At 33.4% G+C, this 27,104-nt stretch overlaps 2 protein-coding genes across 2 annotated transcripts; both read right to left on the reverse strand.

Moving 5' to 3' along the window:
• Positions 1-20: 20 nt before the first annotated feature.
• On the reverse strand, positions 21-4,376 carry LOC7490483 (plant intracellular Ras-group-related LRR protein 6). Its single transcript, XM_002325214.4, has 3 exons — positions 3,892-4,376; positions 2,821-2,990; positions 21-990 (listed from the first exon to the last, which is right to left on the reverse strand). Exons 1-3 carry the CDS (start codon positions 4,087-4,089, stop codon positions 255-257), a joined length of 1,104 nt encoding a protein of 367 aa, XP_002325250.3. The 5' UTR covers positions 4,090-4,376; the 3' UTR covers positions 21-254.
• A 5,098-nt stretch (positions 4,377-9,474) lies between these two features.
• Positions 9,475-25,287, reverse strand: LOC7484054 (calcium-transporting ATPase 10, plasma membrane-type-like). Its single transcript, XM_052449234.1, has 37 exons — positions 25,141-25,287; positions 24,356-24,427; positions 22,888-22,936; positions 21,913-22,087; positions 21,695-21,811; positions 21,538-21,580; positions 20,805-20,914; positions 20,590-20,721; positions 20,356-20,445; positions 19,809-19,878; positions 18,571-18,641; positions 18,389-18,472; positions 18,227-18,304; positions 18,073-18,144; positions 17,540-17,623; positions 17,381-17,463; positions 17,195-17,303; positions 17,064-17,119; positions 16,700-16,742; positions 16,538-16,621; positions 16,283-16,420; positions 16,105-16,170; positions 15,924-16,022; positions 15,240-15,350; positions 14,819-14,989; positions 14,464-14,523; positions 13,058-13,222; positions 12,823-12,939; positions 12,284-12,382; positions 11,874-12,011; positions 11,683-11,783; positions 11,064-11,109; positions 10,777-10,911; positions 10,521-10,628; positions 10,313-10,404; positions 10,022-10,138; positions 9,475-9,918 (listed from the first exon to the last, which is right to left on the reverse strand). The coding sequence occupies exons 1-37, from the start codon at positions 25,226-25,228 to the stop codon at positions 9,879-9,881; spliced, it is 3,513 nt and encodes a 1,170-aa protein (XP_052305194.1). The 5' UTR covers positions 25,229-25,287; the 3' UTR covers positions 9,475-9,878.
• Between the last annotated feature and the right edge of the window lie 1,817 nt (positions 25,288-27,104).

The following is a 27,104-nucleotide window of genomic DNA, read 5'->3' on the forward strand; positions in this document are numbered from 1 at the left end:
TGTCCAGTAATATTAGGAAGTAATTGAAATGCATACTAAATATTTGATTCTCAAAACCATATATGAAACAATGACGTCCATTTATTTACAAACCAAAAGTAAGGCACACCCACGTAGACCTAGGTTGGAATATACATGTCTTGGGGGAGTTTTGATCTTCCTCCTATGATGTACTGAAGATACGAAGCTTAAACACTCCTGCATGCTAGGAATTGACTGGCTTCACAGATGCAACAACAAACAGTCTAGCAGTCCTAAGAGAGATTCTTTGAAGAGAATAGACGACCGGGTGAGAAAATCCTCAAGTATCTAGGAGAAGCAAGGCCTTCAATGGAACGATTCCATGTGTGTTTAGGGGATTTCCCACTGTATGCAGGAGAAGCAAGACCATCAAAGGAGGAGTAATGATCAGGCGTGACATCGAACCCTTCTCTGTCTTTCCTGGACCCAATTCTCCCACTGAAGGTCCCATACTTGACCAACTTACCAACCCATGACTTCTTCTTTGTTGGGCTCTTGTGGCCTGCATTCATCTTCTCACTCAAATACTCCTTGACAAAATGCACCCCTCTCTCCACCACCTCCATTGGCGGAGAAACGAGCGGGTTCCCTTCAACAGACAGCTTTTGCAGCTTCCTTAGGCACCCCATGGAGTCGGGCAAAGTTGTAATCTTGTTATAACTCACGTCCAATTCCACAAGAGATAGAAGGAGGCCAATGGAGTATGGCAAGGTTTCAAGGTATTGGAAGTTTTGGCTTACATTTAGGACCTCTAGATTGATAAGGTTCTCTAAGTCTTCAGGAAGGGACCTTAGATTGTTCAACCTTGCGTCTAGTGTTTTCAAAGAAGTGATGTAGGAGGTAGACATGGGAAGAAACACAAGCTTGTTTGAATTCACCGAGAGCTTCTTGAGGTTAACAAGCTCGAACCCTATGGTGTCTGGTAATCTGCTTAGCTTGTTGAAGTTGACATTCAATTCTTCTAAAGACCTGAAACAGAAACACAAGATTTTGATATAAAAATAATTGAAATGATAATAAACTGCTTCTAATTCACATTTTATTTGATGGTTACATACATAGCCACTCCATTTACTGGATTTCATATTTAGTTAAATTGATTTAATTTTAATATTTGTCTAGAATTACAAATGCACATCTCATCATCATAGCTTTAAATTTATATTCTCTCATAACATATCTAAGTATTTATAGCAATTAAATGGATGAGATTAATTTTATCTAATAACATGAAAAAAAAAGAAATATATAAAAAAATCAATTTTTTTTTATAAATAGAATGAGTTGGATTGCAGAATTTTTAGGACATTAATTTTGATCTAGTCTCAAGGTTACAAATTGAGCTGGTTAATCTAGGATTATCCTAGTCAATTCAAAACAATATCATTTTAAAATATATTTTTTAAGTTAAAATGATATCATTTAATTTTTTTAAAATCAAATTAAATTTTAATCGAATTGATCGAGTTATACGTACAAGATCAACTCCTATTAAATTTAATTTAAGATTTGATTTGGATTGGATAGCAAAACTTGGTTTAGTAACGCTAGTTTTTTTTTTTTTTTTTCAAAATGAGGGAATCATCTTGAACATATGAAATGAAATTTAAACGTTATTTTGACAATAATGATCAAGACAAATATACATACACGTAGTCCACATCTAAACTATCAAATATACATACATACACAATATGTCCACATCTTAATCTTTCCACTAAAGTCAAATATTAATTAATTAGCAGTGGAAAGACCGAAAAGTGTTAAATACACTTCAAGGGGAAGATCATCATGATCAATATCATAAATGGGTTTTGAACCCTTGGATCCTTTTGGAAAAGCTGTAGTTTTTAGCCGCGTGCCAGTAATTCCTAATCATAATTCAAAAACTATAAAATAAAATAAAATAAAGCTTCTAAAAATTGGAAATTACTGTGGATATAATATCAATTCTCAAGCATTTTGGATTATGCTTTGGAATGAAAAGCAATGGAAGTTTAAAAAAGAAAAAAACCCGGAAACGGGGACTAAAAATAGTGGCAGAAACATTTTCTCAACTTTAGTGAGCCGATAAATAATTACACCGAGGAACTTTAGTTTAGAGTAGACAGAAAGATTGACCTGCTCTTTTCCTCTCCTCCATTGGTCCAAGCCACCTTTCTTTCTTCGCACGCGTGCTACTATTCCCTAAATTTTAATTCCACATCATCATTGACATTTTCCTTGACTTCTTGGTAATTCTTAACCCTGACCGTCCATAATGCTGTAGTCAAGGTTCTCGCACTGTATCCTTTTGCCACATTAAATATTATTTCTAATTCTTGATGATCGATTCACTTGATATATATTTATACGATAAGATTGGAATTAAGAAGGCATACATCCTCAAATTAAAGCTAGGCTCCACAGTGATGGAACCGTGATTAACTAAGAATAAAATGAAATAAAAAAGAAATTAATTAATATATATATACAAATTAAGGTCTTTAAGTGGCCACGCATGATGGTGATGATATGGTTACTTAATTTCTAGGTATATGCTTGATTAATTTTCTTTTTTCTTTTTTATTTTTCCACATCTGGGCTAGTTGTTAGTTTGAATATTTGGATCATGATCACACTTATGAGAGTTATTATTTCGATAATTATTCAACAAACAACAAAATTAATTAATGAAATATCCGATCAATCCAATCCCATGTCATTAATGGCTCTTGAGGGTAATCAATTAATTATCTTGCTATATGCATATAAAATATATTTCTGTGAGCAGATCAAGAGCGTCAGGGGACAGCAAACCTGCAATTCTCTATGGTTCTGGGGAGGGACACAAGAAGGTTGCATGAAACATTAAGAGCTTTGAGCTTTGACAAGCACCCAATTGAGTTAGGGAGAGATTTGAGCTGATTTGAGTGAACATCCAACACCACCAAATTTAGCATTCTTGCTGTTAAGGATTCTGGTATCATCTGTCGAATATATAAATAAATTTCTCGATTTGTTAGCTTGGTTCCGTTGTAAGCTGGCCAGTGGAGGTATTCAAGTGTACACGTTATAAAAGTCAAAGAAATATTTAATGTATGATCATCATGTTCCTAGTTGATTAAAACTAATAATTATGAAATAAACATATAGTAATATGCTACTGCATATTCCTCTATTTGCTTGTGCTAGGCGTTGAATGCTTAACCATAGTATTAATTAATTAAAAACTCACTAATTGTTTGAGATCCAAGAGAGAGTAATAGGTGAGAAATTAAAACCTAAAGAAATATTTGAATAAATACTTTTTCTTATATATATATATATATATATAAAGACCAATATTTAGTAGAAATCTTAAGAGCTACGTACGACTGAATATATAGAGAGAGTGATATATGGTCCAAGAAATATCTTCCAAATTTAACAAAGTGGGGGGACATAAAAAATAATATAAGCTTTCTCTCCCTTTTGTTTTTATTGGAATTAAAAAAAAAATAGAATGATTATAATTGATAATAAGATTCTTTTTCCCTTTTCTTTTTTTTCCCCAGAAAATTCTCCTTTTCTTTTTCGAAAATTAATAGTATTTTTAATCACTTGTTTTAAACTCAAGATGGTATCGTGCTGATTCACCAGCTCGAAATGAAATGATTGCTATTAAAAAAAAAAACAAAAGCTACGTTTTTTCCATAAAAAAGAAAATCAAATCAACAACAAAAAAGCTGTGTTTTTATCAAAAACAAAGAATAATACAAAAATGTTGTGTTAATATCAATCAAAAATTTGTTTGATTTGACCTTAAGAAAGGTTTCCTTTTGCTCTTCAACAAAAAACTTGTTGGGATATATCCATATTCACTCAAGTAGGATGAGAAAATATATATACCTGAAGATCGTTGTTGGAGAGATTAAGCTTGCAAATAGCGGCTAAATTGAGTGAAGGGTTAGGTATAGTCTCCAAAGACATACCACTCAAATCAACTTCTTCTTCCTCAATTGCCTTCCTTCTCTCTCCCATAACCTTCCTTCTATCTACCCTATTCATCATTTGCTGCTGCTGCTGCTGTATCTGTTCATACATCATCTTTACAACACTGAATCACACAACAAATACATGAGAATGATTCGAAGATAAGATATTTGATGGAGTACTGGTGGTTATATCATAGAACAAAGAAACAAGAACAAGAAAGAGAAGGGGAAAGGGAAGGGGAAGGGCATGCAATAGTGTTTTTTGGGGGTCTTTTGATGAGCAAATTCAAGACCCGAGAGCAATTAATATATCATAACAAAGGACGTACGGAGGAGGATGGTGAGGAAGGTAAAAAAAGGGACTGATGTCTTCGGAAGTACAAGGCCGTATTGCTAGGGTTTGCGTGGCCATCTTTACCATTTTGATAAAGTCAACCCTTTTTTTGACATTTATTTTCTTTCTTTTATTTTTTCAATAACGTTTTTTTATTTTTTTATGTTGAGGGCCACATACTACCCACCAATCCCGTTCCCTTTCTTGTCATTATATCCCTCTTGACTTTAAACCCTATTTGGTTTTCCCATTAATGGGAAAAAGAGGATAAATTCAAATGAGTCCCTCAACTATGATGAGACTTTCAATTACATCCCCGAACTACGGCTTAACTAGGCATGCTCTCCTAAATGAATCCACTTTATCAATACTAATGCTACACTGCTATTAGTTTCAACAGAGAAATATCTTTGGAAATATTTTCTTGTCTCGTATAGACATCAAAGATAAATTATGACACACTTAATTTAAAATATGTTATTCCCATCATCACTTGTAATTTATAAAATCACAGACACAATTTTATCATATCCAGAGTACGTATATGGGAAACTTTTAGGCATTACTTAATTCCATATTTGGGGGATGTAAATGAAAGTCGTATCATTATTCGGGTACTTATTTAAGATTATCACTTTGAAAAAATTAATGAAGAAACCGACTAAGAACATTAAAAAGAAGAAGAGGAATTGATCAAGAAGTATAAGAGATGTTTATAGGTAGAGTAATACTTCGATTGTTTTAGAAAAATGAACCAAACAAAGGAAAATTGAAACTTTCTATTTAAATACAATATTATTTCTCCATTCAAACAACTGGAAAACTAACTAGTTCTTAAAGTTTCAAATTTTAACTGGGTTTAGACAACATATTTGATTTTTGTGATTAGAAATTGATATTATCACTAATACTATAAGGAATTAATTAATTAATCATGATGTAGATGTAAATATGATTAATTATGTGGAGTGAACCGCACAGTTTTCTTAGGCTCTTGATGGCACATGGCGATGGGTGATCAGCATATAAACAATCCTTATCTTCCCTTCCCTTCCAACAACCAAATTAAATCCAATTTTTTATTTTTTTTAAATTTCAAGTTGGATTATGATACTGCAAGATTGATAAGAGAAGTAGCTTATACAAAGATCCATGGTTGTAGTAGTTTTATATGGAGGATCGTGGGGGTTTAAAGAATATTTGGTTGATTTCGATGGCGCCTGCTATAACAGGCGGCCAAGCTAATTAAGGTGAGGTGAGACTTCTTGTAGTTTAAGTAAGATGCTTTTATTCAATTAAAAGAAGAAGATGCTTTTATTATTTAACTCCTAAAAGAAGAAGAAAACGATGATAATGATGATCGATGATGCTTTTTTTTTATTTATTATTATTTATATATGGTGTTAAGCTTTAATCAATCATAGATTAATGCTTCATAATGTTTTGCTAGTTGAGAATGATTTTTTTTTTGTTAATTAAGATATGAAGTCCTCTCCGTTGACCATCTCATGAATATATACATTCACAGAAATAACAACCTTTACATGTTGTCCAAGGTTCGATTAGTTTTAATTAATAGTTAAAGAAGAGAGAATTAATTAACCTCCTTAATCACTCACTAAACCTAAATCTAAACCTATCTCTTAGGGTGAAGAACTTCGTCAATTTACAATTGAACATAAATATCCATAGTTGGTTGTTGACCTTTGTCTGTCTTAATTTATGGCTGTGGATCTTTAAAGGGTTGTTTGTTATTGTTATGAATTTTTTTAAAAAAAAAATTGAAAACAAGATTTGAATTTCCTTTTCATTTTCTAATAAAAATTGAAAATTGAAAACTCTTGAAAGAAAAAAAAATAATTTTAAAAATTTATTTAGAACTCGGGTTGTGATTAGATCGATATCATATTCTCGAAATATTAATTTAGATGCAGTAAGATTAGATTTAGGATAAATTAGGGTCATGTTGAGACCTGCCATGCATGGAGCATCTCGAGAGTCAAACCATAAAAGAAGAAAGAAAGATAGTGCGTGTGAGCATATTTATGGGAAGAGAAGAAACAAGTTCAGAAGGCACGGAAGAGCAATTGTGAAGATCAAGGATTAGAAAGGATACTGTCATTCTATGATCGATTAGAAACAGAATTCTATTCTTCTTTCTTTTCTTTATTCACAGCAATAATTTGTTTATGGAAGAAGAAGAAGAAGAAGAAGAAATGAAATCTATCCATAAGATCATGATCTTAAATGAAAATTTATGTCAAATCATATCTTCTCCTTCAATCTAACTTCAGCTAAATGAACGTAATGGAAAGGTACATTTACAGAATATATATATATATATATAAAATTCTTTGTTTTTTTTAATTAGAAGGTTCAGGATTTCTTAAGCTACTATAATTCATTGAATCCAAGCCTATTAATATTATATAAACACATGACGAGACTAAGCTTACGAATATATCCGGAATAAGAAATTATAGTTGCTGAGAAACACTAACAATTTCCGTACGAAGACAAGGAACGCGGTTCGGTTGTTTGATTATTTTATGCAGAGAGAGAGGGATGCAACTCTTGACAACGACGTGGATATCAGCTGGCTGATCATCTTCCTCCTCCCATGTCGGTCAAAAATCTCCCCAGAAATTATGACAGCTACCAACGGAAAGGGCTTTAGTGCCAGTTTGAATCTGGTGATTGGTCGAAGGGTAATTGTCATTGCAATTTTCAAAGCAGGAGAAGAAATTAAGGACTCCCTATTGGAATCTTATTTGTGCCATTACAATGAAAACCGTACCAAAGTCTGTGCACTCGATTTGATTGAAATAATATAGTTTTAATTTTATTTTTTTAAGTCAGTACAGTATTATTTTGGAATGTTTTTGTTTTTCGACGAGTCAATTATGTCATGGGTTATCGTTCATTTTTGATTGGATCAACTATCGAATATTTTTTAAAAAACCCATACAAGGTAGATCCTAGATTAACCCAAATTTAAGTTTAATAATTGTGATTTATACTGCTACGACAACCAGAGGGAAAGGATATAGAAAATAAATGAAAATGAAAAGAGGAATAAAACTAGAAAAGCATAATAGTAAAGAATAAAGAATTAAAAATGGAGAGAATTAAAATTAACCAATAAAATATATATTTTTATATATAAAAAAAGTTAATACAACTTGATTTAGCAAGCAAGTATTTGCAATACACAACAAGTAAATAACCTAGGATTGTTGGGCTCTTTTCCAGACATAATTATTTTATAGCATACAACAAAACAAAATTATCATTAAGGATCGTCAAGTTTTTTTTTAGCCATGGTTATTCTGTAGTACGCAGCAAAGTAAAATGATCATAAAAAATCGTCGGGCTCTGATAACAACAGAAATAGACGAAAGCATTGGATAAAAGGTTTGCTAGAAGTCAAAACCCTAAAAAACCAAGAGCACTATAAACATGGGGAGTCAATCAAAATATTCAATTTGTATTCATCCATGTCTCCACTAGCCAATATTAGAGAATTATATAAATCATATCTTGGGATTTCACCTAACAGCTTAAACTTTTGAGTGAGATGATTCTTTGACATGATATCAGAGCTTGAGCTTTGTTGACTAAGTAGTCACGAGTTCAAATTTCATCACTCTCATTTTATTTAATAAAAAATTAAGCACAAGGTAATATGAGTCAAAGGGCTTGCGCTTGAGGGTGTGATAGAAAAATTATATGAATCATATTTTAGGGTCTTATTTAACAGCGTAAGCTTTTGATGAGATGATTTTTTGATAGCGAAAAAGCTATTACAATATTTTATATAGAAAAAACTAGAAAACTCTAATAATACTAAATAGAACAAATAAACTAAGAAGAATGTTCCTTTCAAATAGAAAAAAAAAAAAAAAAAAAAAGCTAGAAAAATATCATAAAAGAATAGAAAAATATAAAATAAACAAAAAAAATATCAATTTTCCTATATATAAAAAAAACTCCCATCAACAAGTATATAAATCCCTTTGACAACAACAGAGTGCTGATTCTTTTCTTATGTCAATTCTTTTAGTAACCTGAGCATCTTTTGGGTCTCCAAGGCGTGGATCGTGGATGGACACGAATTTGTTACTTCCACTAGGATTGGATCCGGAAATGCCAAGTGATATTTGACTCCATTGAAGCTCATCTCAAGACACGAATTTGTGTTGTCATTTATCAGTATGTTTAAACACGAAGAATCCTCTCCTTTTTCTTTTCTATTTCTAAATTAAAGCCAAAACACAAACCAAAAGGATCATATATTGTGTCCTTACCAATTTTCTCGGGGGTCGAAGGAACTCCACCGCGTCAAATATAACTTCATGACTATGCTGATATTTTATTGATGTTATCGCTTTTTTGTGGATTTTCTTAATGTTTTTTTTATTTTATTTTTTTAATATATTTTTACATTGACTTTTCTGTCACTTATTTTTTTTCAAGATAAAAATAAAATTACAATCGAATCCTTTGAAATCAAATGATAAATGATGCACAACAACTTGTGAATTTCAAAAGAGAGACGAAACACTCTTCAAGTCTCTTTCATCCCTTACTCTCAACTAAACTAATGCTTCGCATCTAAATGGAAACCCCAACTTTCACTCATTTCATGTTTATTTCTAGCTTTGTGTTCTGACTTTTGGCCTTTTTGTGGTTTGTGGTGTGTTTTTATGGCAGTGGGTGGCTGGCTGGCTGGCGTTGGGTTTTATCTATGATGGGGTTGTTGGGTTATTTGTAGGTCCAGACCTGTCGTGATTTGAGGGAAAGGGTTGTGGTGATAGAATATTGATCGACCGTAGGGGCTTCGTTAATCTTCGTTAATCAGTGTGAAAAGGGGCCCCGTGGAGGATATGTGCTATGCGTGGAAACTGGCTGGTGAAAGATGATGGTTTGAAAAGGGGTGGGTTTAAATAGTTTATATCAATTGGTTACAGAAAATTGAACAAAAATAAGAGAATAAGAAAGCTAGGGGGGAGAAGGAGAGCAGCCGAAGAAGAGAAGATTTGGAAAAAAGGAGAAAAGATTAGAAGAGGAGGAGGCGGAGGAGAGAAAGAAGAGTAACTTTTCTTATTTCATCATCAATAATCCAAAACCATATTTTAGAAAATTAACAAAACAAAGAAACCCTAATCAAAACCAGCAAATAGAATTATGGCGCACTACATAAAATATTGGGCTATCCCCTATTTTACTACAGCCAAACATGGGGTATAAACTGTGTTTCAGGTCCAAGTGTCCTCACCGCATTCGATTACAAACATTTCATACATGGAAACACAATCTATATGAAAAAATATTTACCAAGCAAAAATAAAGGCACCGGTTTTTCTCCTAAACAACCCTCGCTAATAAGAACTGAAGCCTGAAGCGATCAGTGCAAAAAAAAAAAAAAAAAAAAAAAAAAAAACCCACCGGTGATAGATTTTATTCACAAGCATGTCGCCATCTGTGTAGATCTGTATCATCCTACGAAGCAAAAATGGAGAGAGAGTGCTGACAGAGCTAGTAAATTTACATTAGGCAGGTCGGTGTTAGTGCTGTGAATTGTTAGTGACCTCTACTGATGATGACCTGAAAGACATTAATTGAGAAATATCAGACCCGGTATGTCAAATTAAATTGATGCCCACTTGAAGAAGGAAAGATGAACAGACAAATATCGAAAGACTCTTACTTGGAAGACTTGGAAGACTTGGAAGACTTGGCACGTCGATTACACATATTTGTAAAGAACTTGTGCAAAGGAGTTTGTGGAACAGGTATCAGTTTAGCGAGAGCAGCAAGCGGCCAGCTGATTGGACAGAAAAAAATAATTAAAAAAAAAAAAACTATGAGTTCAGGCATGCAAACATGAGCTAAATGGTTTGAGAATAACACACATAGGATGTTTTCTGGAAAGGATATCTCGTGTTTGCTTCTTACACCATATTCATAAATGACATTTGAAGAAAATCACTTCACTTACCCGATAAAACCAATAATAATTGAAATCAGCCACTGTTTCCAATTGAGCTTGACGGTAGAAGTAAACTTTCCAACGAACTCAACTATGATTACCTATAAAAACACACGCGAGAAAAAAATAATAATATTAATGTTCATGGACAGCACAAAAAAGGCCCAAAACCTAGGGCATTGAAGAATTTAAGAGGGGCTAATATAACTGCTCTTACCTGAAGTACAAGTGTTATTCCAATTATAGCAATGAATAGGTGGTTTTTTGAAATCCCTTTGAAAATATTGATTTCATCTGGTTTCCGGGCATTAAATTCGTTGAAGATCTACATTTCAAAAAATTAGTCCCTTATCATGCCTTGTAGTTAGGAACTCTCAACAACCAAATAATACAACAATGCTATAATGGAATTTAACTGGAATCATTTTAATTGTTTGTTCCTTCAGTTTATTAAGAGCAGTTAAAAGACTTACCTGACAGAGCACAAATGCATTGAATATCAAGGTATTCTTCACTTCGATCGCACGCTGAGGGGTCTCATGCTCCAAACCTAGTATACTCTCTCCTCGAAAATTAAGGACAAGGAGCACGGTCACTTGATATGCTGCCTAAAATTTTAGAAACCACAATCAACAGTTACCATTATTGTATGTTATGTGACTGGAAAAAAAAAAAAAACAAACTAAGCAGAAAATTTATAGCAATTTGAAGTGTTAATATTGACAAGATAGATAGAATAAAACCAAACACTAAAACGTACCTGTACCAGCAGGTTCCTCCACATGATATTTGTTATTAGTGGTTCCCTGAAAATGTGTATACACAATGAGGTAAATCATAGAAAATGCAAAACCATGTCCCAGTTATTTTGATAACAGAGAAACAAAAGGAACATAATGAGACACCAAGTAAATTAAAGACCAGAACTGAGACATTTTACCTGGGAAATATCTTTATAGAATAAAGGCACCACCATTTTTACAGAAGAAACATATACTATTACTCACACAAGTTATCTAATAATAACAAAACGCAAACAAATGGCTGAGTTTTAGGCTGAGGTAGGAAGGTTTGAAATTTTAGTAAGGGGAAGCCATCAATCAGGTTCAAGAATCGAACTAAAACAGAGCCATCTACTTCTCTAAAGTCCAGATGAGACACTAGTTGTAACATACATACATCCAATATCCCAGGCATAAAATGCTTGGACAAATCAACATGGCGTCTCCAATTCTAAAACTTTCCAGATAAAATTTTCAACTCATTGTATTACAAAGAAAGGAGGACACTGTTCTAAGCATAGAACAGGTCGAGTTCAGTTTTAAAATTTTCAACATTTTATACACCGACAAGGTGCCAACCAACGTAGCATTTCTTACCGGCGACCAACTGGAGATCTATTCATCAGGTGATCTGTTGGAGGCTCAGTAGCCAGTGCCAGTGCTCCAAGAGTATCCATGATAAGATTAACCCAAAGGAGCTGTATTAATAGATAGAAACATTAGCATGAATACAGACTAACTGAAACAGTTAACCTTTTTTAGTTGTGTGATACTAGGAGTGAAAATACCTGCACTGCATTCAATGGGACTTCACCAGAAGACATTGCAGACACAACATTTATAATGAGAGCTGCAACATTAACTGTAAGCTGAAACTGAATAAATTTCTGGATATTTGCATATACAGATCTACCCCAACGGACAACCTGCATTAAGGAGACATTTAAAATAATTGAAACTTGCACTTTCAAAAAGAATGAAATAATAATAGCACAACTTTGGCCCTAAAATGCTTATCAACTTGGGCGTTCAATAATATTTAGTTAGTCTATGGTCGTAGTGAGTAGCAACAAAAGGCCTAAGACCTTGATCTACTGCTACAAGTCAAGAAGATAATTTTGAAGAATCTGATGTCCTGCAATAGCATAAAAAAGCGAGGATTCTAATTCAAACTAAATTAGCTGAAAACAGTGTCAACCTTCACGACTGAAGCAAAATTGTCGTCCAAAATTATGATATCTGAGCTCTCTTTAGCAACTTCTGTGCCTTGAATACCCATTGAGAGACCAATGTCTGCCTGAACTCAAAAAATGAATAATAGCAATGTAGCAAGTCAGAGTACCTTGTGAAAAGAGATAACTGATTATAAAAATATTAAGAACCATTAATACAGAAACATAACAAAACTAGGGCTCTGCACTATTCTCTTAAGCAAAGATCTCAACCCAAACCAATTCAAATTTGTTTTGTTAGAAAACTAAGCATTGAAATTATTAACCAAAACCACTGTTTTGTGAAAAAAAAATTAGCACTTGAAATCATCGACCAGATAATGAAAGGTGGCTGCACATATTAGGGAAAGGAACCAGTTAGGAGAAATGCCTCAGATATAGGACCCTTACTTCCAGATACATTTTGAATTCTAAACTTCCACCAAACTTCCTCCAAATGAACTGTGTGGCACTCTTTCTTTGAATGCATGGAACAATTGTAACAGCATTAAAAAAAAAATCAAACCTCATGCAATGCAGGAGCATCATTTGTTCCATCTCCAGTTACAGCAACAACATGTCCCCTCCTTTTCAATGCTTGCACAAGCAAAAGCTTGTCATTCGGAGAAGACCTCCCCATCACCTAAAAGATTTTGAATAGCACATGTTTTTAAGAAATTTGGCTCTTTTAAGTATTAGACAATTTGCAAATATACAAAAACAGAAAAAACTGATAACAAATGGAGACAATTAATTCTTACTGAGATCTTCTCTGCGATGTCTTCTCTTTCTGAATCTGAATATTCACGAAACACTCTTCCTTCAATAACATTAGGCTCCACAGCATCTTCTTCTGAGCTCAGTATCCCACATTCCAAAGCAATTGCTTTAGCAGTTTGAGGATTGTCACCAGTTACCATGCGAACCTATGTACAAAAGTTCCTTGTTATTAATTCAATGCCTGGCATAATCAAATAAGCATGTATTAATGAAGAAGGGTCTAAGATTCAACACTCCTATTTGTGGAATGGCATCAACTTGATACAAAAATAAAATTGTAACACTAGACTTCATGTAATTGTAACTCAATCATAACCATATAATGTTCTATTTTGTTTAATTGATGCATACAATTACAGAATCTTGATGGCTAAAAACGTCTGCAAGCAACACAATAATTAGAAAAAGTTCAGATGACTTCCCAACAAGACCCAGTAACAGGAAACAGGGAAATAGAAAGTAATCTGCACTTCACTTAAACTTCTTGACCACCAATTTATGTTTGCAGGTCAATAGAGGTCTCATGTTGTTTATCAGGACCAATTTCATGCTCTCAAAAGGTAAATTTATAAAGACTGCGTGTGTGAGAGAGAGAGAGAGCTCAGCAGGAAAAGAATTTCCCACACTTTCAGAATCACCTCCCAGCAAAACTATAGTTAAAGTTTATGAACAAAATCAGCTGTCCTTGGCTGCTTTTAAATATTTTAAGTGTGGAAGAAATAAAAGCAGGATCTATCTTAGGAACCAAAACCTGTTTCAATGCATTTCCCCCTTAATTTGAGAAAACTCTCCAATATAGAATTATATTTGACCCAATAGCAACAATCTTCCAAATTGCAAGCATAAAAGAATGAACAGCATTAACATTCAAAACTAAAACCTAGATAACAATTATATTCAACTCAATCAAACTATTTTTATATTTAAGGGAAAACAAAGCAAAGTAGAAAGAGAAATAAAACTAGCTGAGCATCAAATATCACTATGACTTGACTCTCTAGGAGATGGGAGAGACCAAGACATAGGAGCATTGCCATCAATATAGAGCAAGATATCAAAAGCTTAGTAATTTCAAAGGAAACGAGCACACAAAAATTAGAAAATAAATAAATAATGACCTAAAATATGTGGTTCAGAAATTCTAAAGGAAAAATAAATCTGTTATGTATATCCCAAATTGTTTTTCCAAAATAATCGTTCATACCAGAATTGATACAAGTTCAAAGTTATCAGAAACCAGCATTCAGCATGCTGAAGAATGAATCCAACAGAGCTTTTATAATACAAAAAAGGTTGGCGAGCAAAAAAGAAATTGCAGCGTTATACAACAAATAACTGATAGCATATCAATCACACAGACGGGTTAAAACATGACAAGCAAAAATACCTTAACACCAGCATTTTGGCACAGTCGAACAGCATCTCTCACACCTGGACGACATGGGTCCTGCATAATTTTATATACAAGGTAGCATGCAAATATAAATCATAACAGTCTGAAATAAAATTTAATTATATGCGAAAATGTAAATGTTCAGCAGCTGAGTGAAACAAAATTGTGTAAATATAAATGTTAAGAGCCAAGTGAAGCAAAACTAGATTACATAAATCAACAAAGTTAATGAGTAAATTAGTTGCATCTCACAAGGCCATTAGTAGAACAGTTTCTTGGTGTGATAAATAAGGATGTCATCGTAAACAAGTGGGATAAATGATAATCTCAACCATACGGCAACATGTACCTTTATGCCAATAATTGCAAGCAAAACAAGATCATCTTGAGGAATCACCCATTGAGCTAGTTGTTGTTCATCAGCTGGAACTTTGTCCATGTCATATGTTCTATACGCAATGGAAACACAACGCAAACTACTGCAAGCCATATCTTCAATAGCTTTCTTAAAAAACGACACCTGAAATCAATCACCAGTTTCACCAAAAAGAATCCTATTATAATATGAATGATGCCATCAACAATAGCAGGTGCCTCTTAAAATGATGAAACAAACATTATTGCTTTTCAGTTCTCCAAATAAAGAGAAAAGTCTGATGTGAGAGAGAACAGAAAACAACATTTCCACTCAAAGAACTGTGACTAACCTCCTTTTACCAAACACAATACATGGACAAACTTAATCAGAGAAAGCAACCATTTAAACCAACCTTGTCTTGATCCAATGGCACTGTGTTACCACTTGCATCAACATATTTTGTACATGAGGCTAAGACTATTTCGGCAGCCCCCTTCCAATGTATATGCACTTGAGAGTTGGGCTGTAAAAATTAAACAATTTTGAATCACATCTAAGAGCAGAATACAATATTGGTTCAAATTCACAATTTTCAATTAGTTTCCTAATTATATATGGACTACATTTCTGGCCTGTATAAAAAATATTGTAGGCCATGATATCTAGAGTTTATGAATTGCATAGAAAATAAATTTTACTGCGCTATTTTTATTGCCCACCAAAACTTTAGCAAAAGAAAGAATTCTGAGTATTGCTAGTCAACGATGTTCAAATGAGTCGAATTACTTCATACACACAAGCAAGGTTCTATAGGTCTCAGTTTTAGCAGATTGGTGCAATGGATGAATCATAAAGGTAACGGTTCAATTGGTATTTAACATAAATGAGTTGAGTTACAAAAAACAATAACAACACACTCTTGGGCTTTTCACAATCTTAGAAATGAAGGATAGTATGTACTTGATACTCTTTTAAAGAGAAAGAGAAGCACCAAACAAAAATCAACTTTTCCCAAAGCACAGTCCCATACTGGACTGTCAATTTGCTTTCACTAAGGTTACTATAATATAACAAATTAACAATGTAGTTATATTACCAGCTGTAGTGCCACCCCGCCTTTTTTCTTCTCAGAGTTGAATGGGAATACATGAATGACATTCGATTCAGATCGGACAGCATCAAAATTCATCCCCAGCTACCAACAAGGAATACCCATGATCTGATTTAGAATTCAAAATTTCACCTTATAGCAAACAAGAGCAAGTTAAAAAACAGACCTTGATTGCCCATCCCATAATGGCCTTTTCTGTTGGCGATCCAGAAATCTCTAGATCTCCACCTCCCTGCCAAAGAGCAGTGACAGCAAATCATATGATGCCCTGGATACTTGATCAGCTGCTCAATTACATTTTTCATATTTAAGAAAAAAAAGCATGAGAAATCCCTTGAACTTACCTCAGGAACAAAAACACTGCCGGTTGTGTTTTGTGCAATACCTTCAATAAGTAAAGAAGACAAAATAGGAGGCAATTGTGATTTACTTTCAGGAAGATCCATTTTTTTCCCTCCAGAAAAAGCTTCCACAACGGTCATCTGTGAATCAAAGAGGTCTTTGAAATTAACGCGAGAAGAAAGACACTGACCCTATTACTCACTCCCCCATCCAAGTCAAGGAAAAGCTATGAGAACAATCTTTTCCTCAAGATTCACCTGATTCAAGGTCAAAGTTCCAGTCTTATCACTGCAAATAGTGGTGGCAGAGCCCATGGTTTCACAAGCAGAAAGCCGGCGCACCTGCGATTCAATTTCTATTTAAGCCACAGAGTGTCAAGGTCATCAAAACCACCAACAATAATATAGAACATCACATACCAAAGCCTTATCTCTCATCATTTTTCTCATCGAGTATGCAAGACTGTCATAGAAGAAAAAAACAACAACGAGAAAGCGAGTCTATTTTAAGCATAAGATATTCAATCATGAAACCAGTATATGAAAGTCAGAGGTAACATCACCTGCTATATAAAAGGAAAGATGGGAATTAATCTGCTACAAAAGGTAATAATAAAATGCATGGGTTTTGTTTTTTTTTTAACAGCACAAAATGCATGGGTTAATGAAAGATAGTAGTAATTTGAACTTGTGATGACAGCTGATGAAAGAAAATAATGGATGATGTTTGGATAAACAATGTTGCCCAAGATACTGGACTAATTTTACAAGAAGGTAAACTCACGTTAAAGTAACTGCTAAGGGAAGCCCTTCAGGCACTGCAACTACAACAATGGTGACCTACAAGGATTATAAAGTTAGTTAATCAGAGGCATATGGAGATTAAGGAGAATGCTTGAAGAAAGGAGCACATACCGCGACAGTCAGAATTTTAACGGCTCCATCTACTGCTTTACTAACTTTTGTTTTACCCGCTACGAACTCAGGACTTCCATCAAAGTTTTTTGTATGTCCAGTGAAATATCTGTTGGATCAAATTTGCAAATTCAACATACAGACATAAAGAGAGGTGAAGAGGGCAGAAAAAGATATCGCAGTTACCTGACCAAGAGGACTACCAAGACAAGCAAAGCTACTGTCAGCCCCACAATACCAATGAAAGTTGCGACCCCATTCAAGCGCACCTGTAAGCAGTCACTAACAGTAAATATGATGCTTATAATATAAAGGTTATTACAAACCAATATTGAGAAAACCAACCTGCAAAGGTGTTTCTTCACCATTGTCTTCTGATATACTAGCCATGAGCAACCCCCATTCAGTATTAATTCCAACACCTGTTACCTGCAGACAATGGAAAAAACAAAAGACACGTAAGCTAGCAAGGTAAATAGAGGCCAATAAACCATCAACCCCTACCATGAAAGACACGTAAGCTAGCAAGGTAAATAAAGGCTACAATTAAAATATCATGTCCAAATGAATGTGAGAGGGATCCGAATACCCCATGCAGAGTAAAAGGGATAGGGTAAGGCTGGGTTGAAGACAAACCCTCGGTCCCTCAAGGACAAACAAAAAGATTGCTGCACGTACTACCAGCCTTTTTCCCTCTTTTTACTCTCTTATTTCCTTTCAAATACATAGAAACCAAAAACAATGTCGAGACCCTAACTGTATCCCTCCATTAGTTGCCTTCGATGAGCCAACAAGATGGATTTTTAAAAAGGTGAAAATTATTGTACTTAGCAGAGGGGAATAGAAAGAGAAGAAAAATGAGAACATTTAAATTTTACCAGCATAGTGCCACTACCATCTGCAACTTTGCAGCCAGACATTAGAAACGGTTCCCTGGAATTCTTTTGGACCTGAAAAAAAAGCAATCAAACTTGAATACAACGAGCGTAATAATGCAATATCAGCAAGTTGAAATATAAATCCAAGGCTTACAATCTTGCTTTCTCCAGTCATGCTTGATTCATCAATAGCAAGGGAGTGACCAGTAATTAAAATTCCATCAGCAGGAACCTGGAGAAATATGAAGGACGCCAATGAAGTAGGGTAAGAAAATGAAAATTACAAGAAATGAAATTACCAGAAAATGAAAATTACCTGATCACCAATGTTAAGGGGTATAACATCACCAGCAACAATATCATATATTGAAACTTCAACTCTTCTACCTCCTCTGGTAACCTACACAGGAGCCTTTAAATTTAAATTTAAAGTACAAGACAAATAAATGCCCATAATTAAAAATAAAATAAAATAAAACTGCCATAGTAGAAAGGCACCTCCAAATGTATGTTTCTCTTCTCCTCGTTTAAATTTTGAAACTGAAGAGATTGTTTGTAGTCACTTATAGCTGAAGAAAGAAAGGAAGAGGAGGACATATAGAAAATGATTCTAGTAGGTGCTCAAAGTTCAAGCTAATATTAGTGACCACAGAAAAAAGCAAAACACTCATATCCATCTATGATATATAACATCATCTCCATCATGCTAGTCCTTGGAAGAAAATTTGGACTTTTAACAAAATGACCAGAGAGCATGACCAGATTGTCTAAGACATGACTCTAAGTATCTTATATGACCCACCAGTGATATTTGGCTAGCCCCCCAACAGGTCTCTCCTATCATACTAAATAACTCATTCAAACATTAAGAAATCCAATAAAGCAAGCAAATCACAGTTGAAGGCTTTTCTTTGATCTTCCCAACTAGATGAACAAAGACAAACAGGATAAATGACAAATACCAAAAAAGCTGGTAGGTCAGACAAGTATTCTGCCACTTCTGAAAAATTATAGCACTTTATAGCAGTTCAAGCATTATTATAGTCAAATAATAACACAGCATTCGCAAAAACCTATATATATTGGCATACTTAAATGGATCAACGTGAACTGGCAAATGATGACACAGCATTTGCAAAAATTATAGCACTTTATAGCAGTTCAAGATTTCAGGCATTATTATAATCAAATAATAACGCATAGCATTCATATATATATTGGCATAGTTAGATGGATCGATGTGAATGGATTCAATATATCAAAGCCAAAACAGTCAATGGTTCTCCATTTTTTGTTCACTTCTGCATTAATGGTAGTTCTGTTAATTAAGCAATATTGTTGTTGCTTAGAATCTCTTCTATTTCCAATATTTGCAGCAAGTAACAGTTTTGTGATTGTTATTGGGAAGTTTTTTGTAAATTCAACACACACCCACACATCCAGCAACAGAAATCGATACAAAGAAATGCAGGTAAACACAGCACAAATATGTAACAAGGCACCAGGCGTCATCCTACAAGACCAACCACAGTGTTTCATCTATAGGAATTTTAACACAAGAAACCAAATAGATTTGACAAACTTAACATTGTAACTGAATCACATAAGTATTATCCTGAGAAGATTAAAACAAAAAACTCTACTAAGCAATGGGGGATCCACTAATTTGCTACTCTATACAAAACTTAATTTTTCCCAATTCAAATACATAAAGCGCTATAAATGCATCTCCATACCTGTCACAACAATGACAAGAATAACTGCAAAAGCAATGCTGGCCCCTTCATACCATCCTTCCTTAACACCCTGCAAAAGAAAGTGCAAGACCCTCTGAATAAGTAAACAACAATTTATTGATCAGATAAAGGTCAAGGAACCGTTACAAAAACATATAGCACGCAAGTTGACATGGAGACCACATTCAAGAAACTAGATGAACTTATTGGCAATTTTCTAGTGTTTTAATGCACCAATGCCATCTTTTTTTCATTATTTTTTGTGTGTCTGTGTGTTTACATCCCTATGTTTATATGTGTGGACTGCAATCGTATGATTCTTTTTCTTAATCAACCATCAATCTTGTTTCCCAAAAGCAAACCAGATTATTGCCGTGTATATAATGTAAGCACAAGGGAAACCAAAATTTATTTGCCTCCAAGAAGCGAGGATCAGGTTATCGAAAGTTAAATGAATCGATTCATTGAAAGCTCTGGATGAAGCATTCTTCTGGTTTATATGGTCAAATAATGGTGGCACAATCAGTTATGCCCTGCAGAAACTCACCTCTGTCTTCATACCCAGCACCAAAGAGGCCACTGCAGCTACCATCAATATGATCAAAGTAAGATCTTGCCAAGCTTCCCAAAGGAACATCTACAGAAAGCACCATACTAAATTCAATCAAGGGTCTACAGTACTCCACTTCTTCTTTTTTGGTCAAAGAAGTAGAGAAAGAAGGGGAAAAAAAGAAGGAAAAGTAAGCAATGATACTAAGTACAAATCTGCAAAAGAAGTTACCCAAAAACTCCTTCCTTTTTTCTGAGGATATGTATTTGATCCAAATGCATTCTTCCGTTTCAATAAATCAGCATCATCTTCATGAATTCCCTTCTCTATATCAGTTTTCAATGCATCTGCAACCCCTTTTACCTGGTGTAGATATAAAATAAGAAAATGAATCTAAGATACGAATAGTAAAATGATACAGAGAACAAAGAGAGTGGTAGACTTACCCCACCGAGTGCCTCCAAAGCATTATGATCATGATCCCTCGTGATTACAGAAATTTGCCCCACGCTAATTCCAAAATCACCAGTGGGGGGTGGATGTGGTTCTGTGTCTCCTGCCATCCCCAAATTTCGTTTAGTTCACATACTAACAGCACAGTATAACATTTTCAAACCATACTTCTTGTGACGAGAATGCAATTAAAAACCTGTGGTGCACTGAACATCTCGGAGAAATCATAAATTACCCGTTCAACAAACACACCAAAAAAATTAACAGGAAATCTTATTATAAACAGTATCCAATATAAACTTCAAAAATTCCACCGTGCATCAGACCAAAGTAACCATCTGTCAAAATGAGAACCATGAAATAAAAATAAACAAATACGACCAAGAAAAAGAATGCCAACGATTTTCCAGCAAGACACAATGCCCTTCGCAGCAAATAACATCAAGCAAACAAAAAGAAAGAAACATAAGTGGGGGGAGATGAAATCAACAAAGAAATGAATAAAAGACCAGATAACACATCCAAAATTCTGAACAAACAAATGATTATTTCACGCTAAATACAGCAAACGAACAAGAAAGCGACAAATATAATAATCATTTCATAACACATGATAATGAGCACAAATATTCAAACAATTATCATAATTATCGCCTAATCAAACCATATCATGCTGTGGTAACAAAACCACACCACATTAAGCACGGTAAAGGAACGGGAAAGTACCATTTACTCTATTATTCCCAGCTTCCTTGAAAAGATGTGCAGCCTAATACAATGCCAAAAAAAATAAAAATTAACAAAACATAACCCCCTGCAAATCAAAACATTATAAAAAAATATAATTATTATCATTATTAATTAAATCTAAAGCATTATTTACCCAAATCACTTGCGCATGTGCTCTTATCTTGCTTAATATTCTCCTCTTCTCCTCTTCCTTCTTCAAGTCCAGAGTATATCGGAATCTTCTAGAAGCATTAAGCACGAGCGCAGCTTTCTACGAAATCCACACGCATTTACATTAGAAACATAAAATAAAAACTAATTACCTTACCTTATAAATCGCAAAAACAAACACAGAGAGACTCGAGAACGTACCCGCCATCTGCGGAGGCTGTCGATGGGAGCGTTTTTGGTGCTGACGATATCAAAAGGACCAGACGAAGAGTTGGCATCACGGCCGACGTCAGTAGAACGATTTTCACCAGCTTCCAAATCATCTTGCTGGCGTATACACGGCGAGCCTTTAAACAAACTTGTCATTCTCTTATTTCTGTCGTCGGGGAGATGGCACCACCGTCAGAAAAATCATCTCATTTTCAGTTACTTTTTCCATCATTAAAATCATTTAAAAAAAACAGTTACTCTTTTCAAAAAAATCTACACCCTCAACAATAACTTCTGCCTGCTTGCTTAAAAATGAGATTTAAAAAATAAATTAAAAAAAAAAAAACTGTTCGAAGTGATAAAACAGTAGGCTAGGCCAACTGTAGTAGAGTGTATTTATAACTGTATTTTACTGTTTCATGATACGGAAGGATGATGAGAACAGCAGGCTGGGAGAGGTTTCCCGGCATTTTTTTTACCGTGGTTAAAAGTAAATGTCGAGAGGGTTAATGTTTTTTTTTTTATGAGAAGCTGTTTTACCGGATTTTAACAAGGTAAAAATTAGGGGTGGTTGGGTAAGAAAGTGGTTAGAATGCTAATTTATCTAGCCCTTGTATTTTCGATTAATTGTTGAATTTGTCCTTTTGTTTTTGGAAATCATAAATTAGTATCTTGACTACGGTATGTAGTCCTTGTATTTTCGATTAATTGTTGAATTTGTCCTTCTGTTTTTAGAAATCATAAATTAGTATCTTGACTACGGTTAGAATGCTAATTTAAAAAAATTGATTTTATTTTAATTTTTTTATAGTATGTGAAGGAAAAACTGAAAAGAAATGGAGGGTATTTAGGGAAAAATAATTGAATTGTAAAGGAAAACTAACGAAAGCATTCAGTTAAAAACATATCTAAAGTTGAAGTACTGGAGTGAAATTAATTATAAAGTACAGGTACTATTACGCTTACCCGATCAAGTGAAGTGGTTGGCAGTGCTGCTGCTGCTCCCAAGAAAAAGCTAATTAATCCTATAAAATGAAATCTATAGTTAATTTACATAATCAAAACGAAAATAGAATGCTGCCGCAGCAGCAAAATAAACAGTGTGACGATTCACTTCACATCAAAAGGCACTTTCAACGGTGATAATAATAATAAAAAAAAAAAAAGCTCAATAACTGTAATTATATTAGCAAAGAAAAATAACAATCATCTATCTAGTTCGAGGTCAGTGTTTGAAGATATTAACGGAGATTGGAACGTGGTTGTCTTCGTATTTTTTTAAAAATTTATTTTATTTATTTTTATTAAAAATTAATTTTTATATATATTTTAAATTGTTTTAACGTAATAATTTCAAAAATAATTTTTAAAAAATAAAAAAATACTATTTTAATAAATTTCAACATAAAAAATATTTTAAAAAACAACTACAACTATATTTCTATATTTCTAAACCTGCTTGAAATGATTTTAAAATTAAAAAATTAAAAATAAATAAATTGAGGGGGGCAGCAAACAGATAAGGATCCAAAATAAATATCAAATCCAGCCGACAGCATTGATGCTGCGTCATGGAGGCACGAGGCAAGGATATGAGGGGATTGCCAAGATAAGCACTCAGGACACGGAAAGCAATTTTCTGTGGATGCCACGTGGCCACCTTACTAAAAATAGACAATCAAACAAACACCTTGCTGGCAGGAGACTCCCACGTCCCACGAAGGCAGGCCACCTTTTACTATTATTAAGGTTTTTTTAAAGTTCTTCATCATTTACTAGACACGTGTAAAGAATTATCTTAAGAAAATCATGAAAAGTTAGATTTGCTGTCCGTTTGGTTGTTCAAAATCAGCATAATCTATTTAAAGTCTAGTCAATCCAAAAAAAAAAAATGTTACCTGGCCAGATATTTTCTTTAAGATGTGATAAATTATACATCATGTTATACGGCTTAATTAATATTATTTTCACTTCCTATTCATGATGAATTAATTGTGTTTATTATACTAAAATTTAATCGAAATAGCACCAGCAGTCCGTAAAACACTTAATCAATTGGTTAAAGTTGTCTTAAATCCATTTTCTGCAGGCGTAATTCTTCATTAATTTTCTAGAACCAAAAAAAAACAGAAGCATAAAGCTTTAAGAAACCTTCCCTATAACATATTCTCTATGATCATAAAATCTTTCATTCATAGCAAGAAGAAGAAGAAGAAGAAGCATGGGACCCCCAGAAGAGAACAAGATCATGTTTTCATTTCAAGTTTCATTTCAGAATAAAATGTAAAATTGAACAGAACACACAGACACCATACTGTAATCCCAAGCCTCCCTTAGAGTTGATGTCATGAGTTAGTCTCCATACATATGGCAATCTAAGAGAATTGTTGTAATAAAGAAAGTGCAGAGCAAAAATGTGGAAGAAGTCACAAACCAGCTGCTGGAGTAATCTCAGAAATTCTTTGACAGGCTTCTAGGAAACAGAGAGAACAATCAATGGTGACCTCTGCATCAGCAAGAAAGAGTTTTCGTTAGTTGCTTTCCCCTGTCTCTCCTTTGATATCAATAGCTAGCACTCCTCCACACATTATATACTAGATAATTTCGAGCTATGCCGCGGCTCTGAATATAAAATTCTTATATGTAAAGAAAAATATCTAGGTATAGTAGGTATAGTTAATGTGTTATTATAAAGTACGAAAAATTTGGCCAATTACAACACTGATACAAAGGATAATCAACGAAGTAAATTTTTTATACCAAAAAAGAAAGGGAGAAATAGGAAGAAGATGCAAAACCAAAGCAATGAAGTAAACGCTTCAAGCTGTATCATATACTCAAGCGACTTTACCCCTCTTTACCCCATCAAAATATGTTTCGTCTATTCAAGAAAAGTACTGATCAGACTCCCATCTCTTTCCCTCCTCTCCAATCAGCTGATCTCAACGTATTGCACCATGAAGGATCTTGTATATCTGGACCATGCCTTGGAGCATACAAGCCTTCAAGGAACGAGCAGAGACTAGCAGGAGATTATCAAAAGAAATACCTCTAGCTATTACAGGAAACTAAATGACTTGTATGGAATATATGCACAGGTGGGATCACTTCTTTAGCTTTTGGTTTCAAAGATTTGAATCACTTCGACTTCTATTCTCGTCTTAAATCTCCTGATCTGGCAAGCTTTAGCACTTTTGAGTAAAGAATAGATTAACGAACCTCTTGCAGCAATCTGGAATATGGTAGCTTGGTAGATACAGTTGAGAAGGAACGATATTTGATTGTATATCTGGAGTGATGTGTGCATGAAGTTAACTCTCAGATACGGGTGGTGAACGTTTTAAAGAGAATGGTGGAAAGTGGTTGTTCGTTAAGCTTTCTTTAAGATAGTTTTTTTTTAACATGATACTGGAGTTTCTTTTTTATTATTAAATAGTCGTTAGTTTAAATCTTATAATATTATTCTTATTATTTCATATAATTAAAATTAATTAATTACACAAGCTAATATATGCATATGTAAGTTCACTTTAGATACTAATATAAAATTTCGGTTAAGATGGTTTTGTGATATTTTTTTAATGTGTATTTAATATTGTTATATAGTGTATTTTTCAAAAATATTTTTATTTAAAAATATATTAAAATAATTCTTTTTACAGTGAAAGGGAGGAAATACCTTGAGATAAAACTGGCATTAACTCTCCAAGGTGACCTATATGTTTTAAGCTAATTCTAAAACAATAAGACAAAAAATTGTTAACTCATTGACCGCTTTAATTTTTTAAAATATTTTTTATTTAAAAATATATTAAAATAATTTTTTTATTTTTTGATATTACATTGAAAAACACTAAAAAAAACATAAATATAATATTTTCTCGAGATAAATGCAAATTTGAAAAACATCTTTAAAAGAAAAGGTTAGCGTAATCCCAAGACCACCTAACATTCCTCACATTTGCATTATTCCTTTGATTTTTTTTAAAAAGAAAAGCATAGCATTGGCCAATCTAAAAAATCAGTTATAGTCTCCATTTCAATCCATTGAAAAATGACTAAAACTTGATAGAAGGTATAACGACAAGCATATATTTGATTAAACTTAACAATCATGGAAAATAATGAGTGGGGTGGGGGGGATTATTGACACCAGGAAAGGCATTGGTAATTTAATGCTTCCCTTTTCCTCTGTCGGTAAAGAAAGCATGATTCCGACATATTGTTAAGTGTAGATCATATATTCTATTTTGTTAATCCAGGTTACTTAGGATAGGCTACTTAAATTTCTGTTTATCAATAATTCAAAAATATCCAAACTCTGCGGTTTTATTATTAGAGAAACTGTTTGAAAATACGTTGCAAATTATATTTTACAAAAAAACAATTGCTTGAATTTAAATTTTTTTTATATTTTCAGATGATTTTAATGTATTGATATTAAAAATAATTTTAAAAAAATAAAAATAAAATTATTTTAATACATTTCTACATAAAAAATATTTTAAAAAACAATCATTATCACACTCACAAATACACTCATAATTTTTTAAAGATCTTATAGGATAAGAAACCTCGTTTCTAAGCTATACACTGGGTCACACAGCCGGCAAACATAATATTTTCACTTTTTTTTAATTTGAAATTTCTTAAAAATAATTTTAGAATGAATTTATATATTTTGAAAACATATTAATATTATTATTATTATTTCTGTATATTAATATTATTATTATTATTATTATTATTTCTGTATATTCAACTGTCAACTTCTTGTCACCAATTTTATGCTTCTTATCCATTTGAGTTTCTATGGCTATCATCTATATAAAATTATAAATTTTCCTACCTAAAATCATAATAAAACACGCTTCAACAAAAGCTCTGTTTAGTCGGCATATAATTCCGCTGCCCATCTCATATAGTTGTCGGCAACCAACTTCCTCCGTACATTCGTAATTCGCGGCAGGTAGTGAGTGCATAGGATTTTTAGGTCATGACTTCATTTCGAAGACTTTCTAGTACTATAGTTGAATACTAAACTAATTGTTAAATCACATGACAAGGTTTTTGTTCTCTGTAAATAATAATCTTAAAATTTATCTTATTGTTGCTACTAGCTATTAGGAGTGTTAAAAAAAAACTAACAAATCAAATAAATAAATAAAAACTAAATTAATAGA

Source organism: Populus trichocarpa, chromosome 18 (genome assembly GCF_000002775.5).
Source record: "Populus trichocarpa isolate Nisqually-1 chromosome 18, P.trichocarpa_v4.1, whole genome shotgun sequence".
Lineage (NCBI taxonomy): Eukaryota > Viridiplantae > Streptophyta > Magnoliopsida > Malpighiales > Salicaceae > Populus > Populus trichocarpa.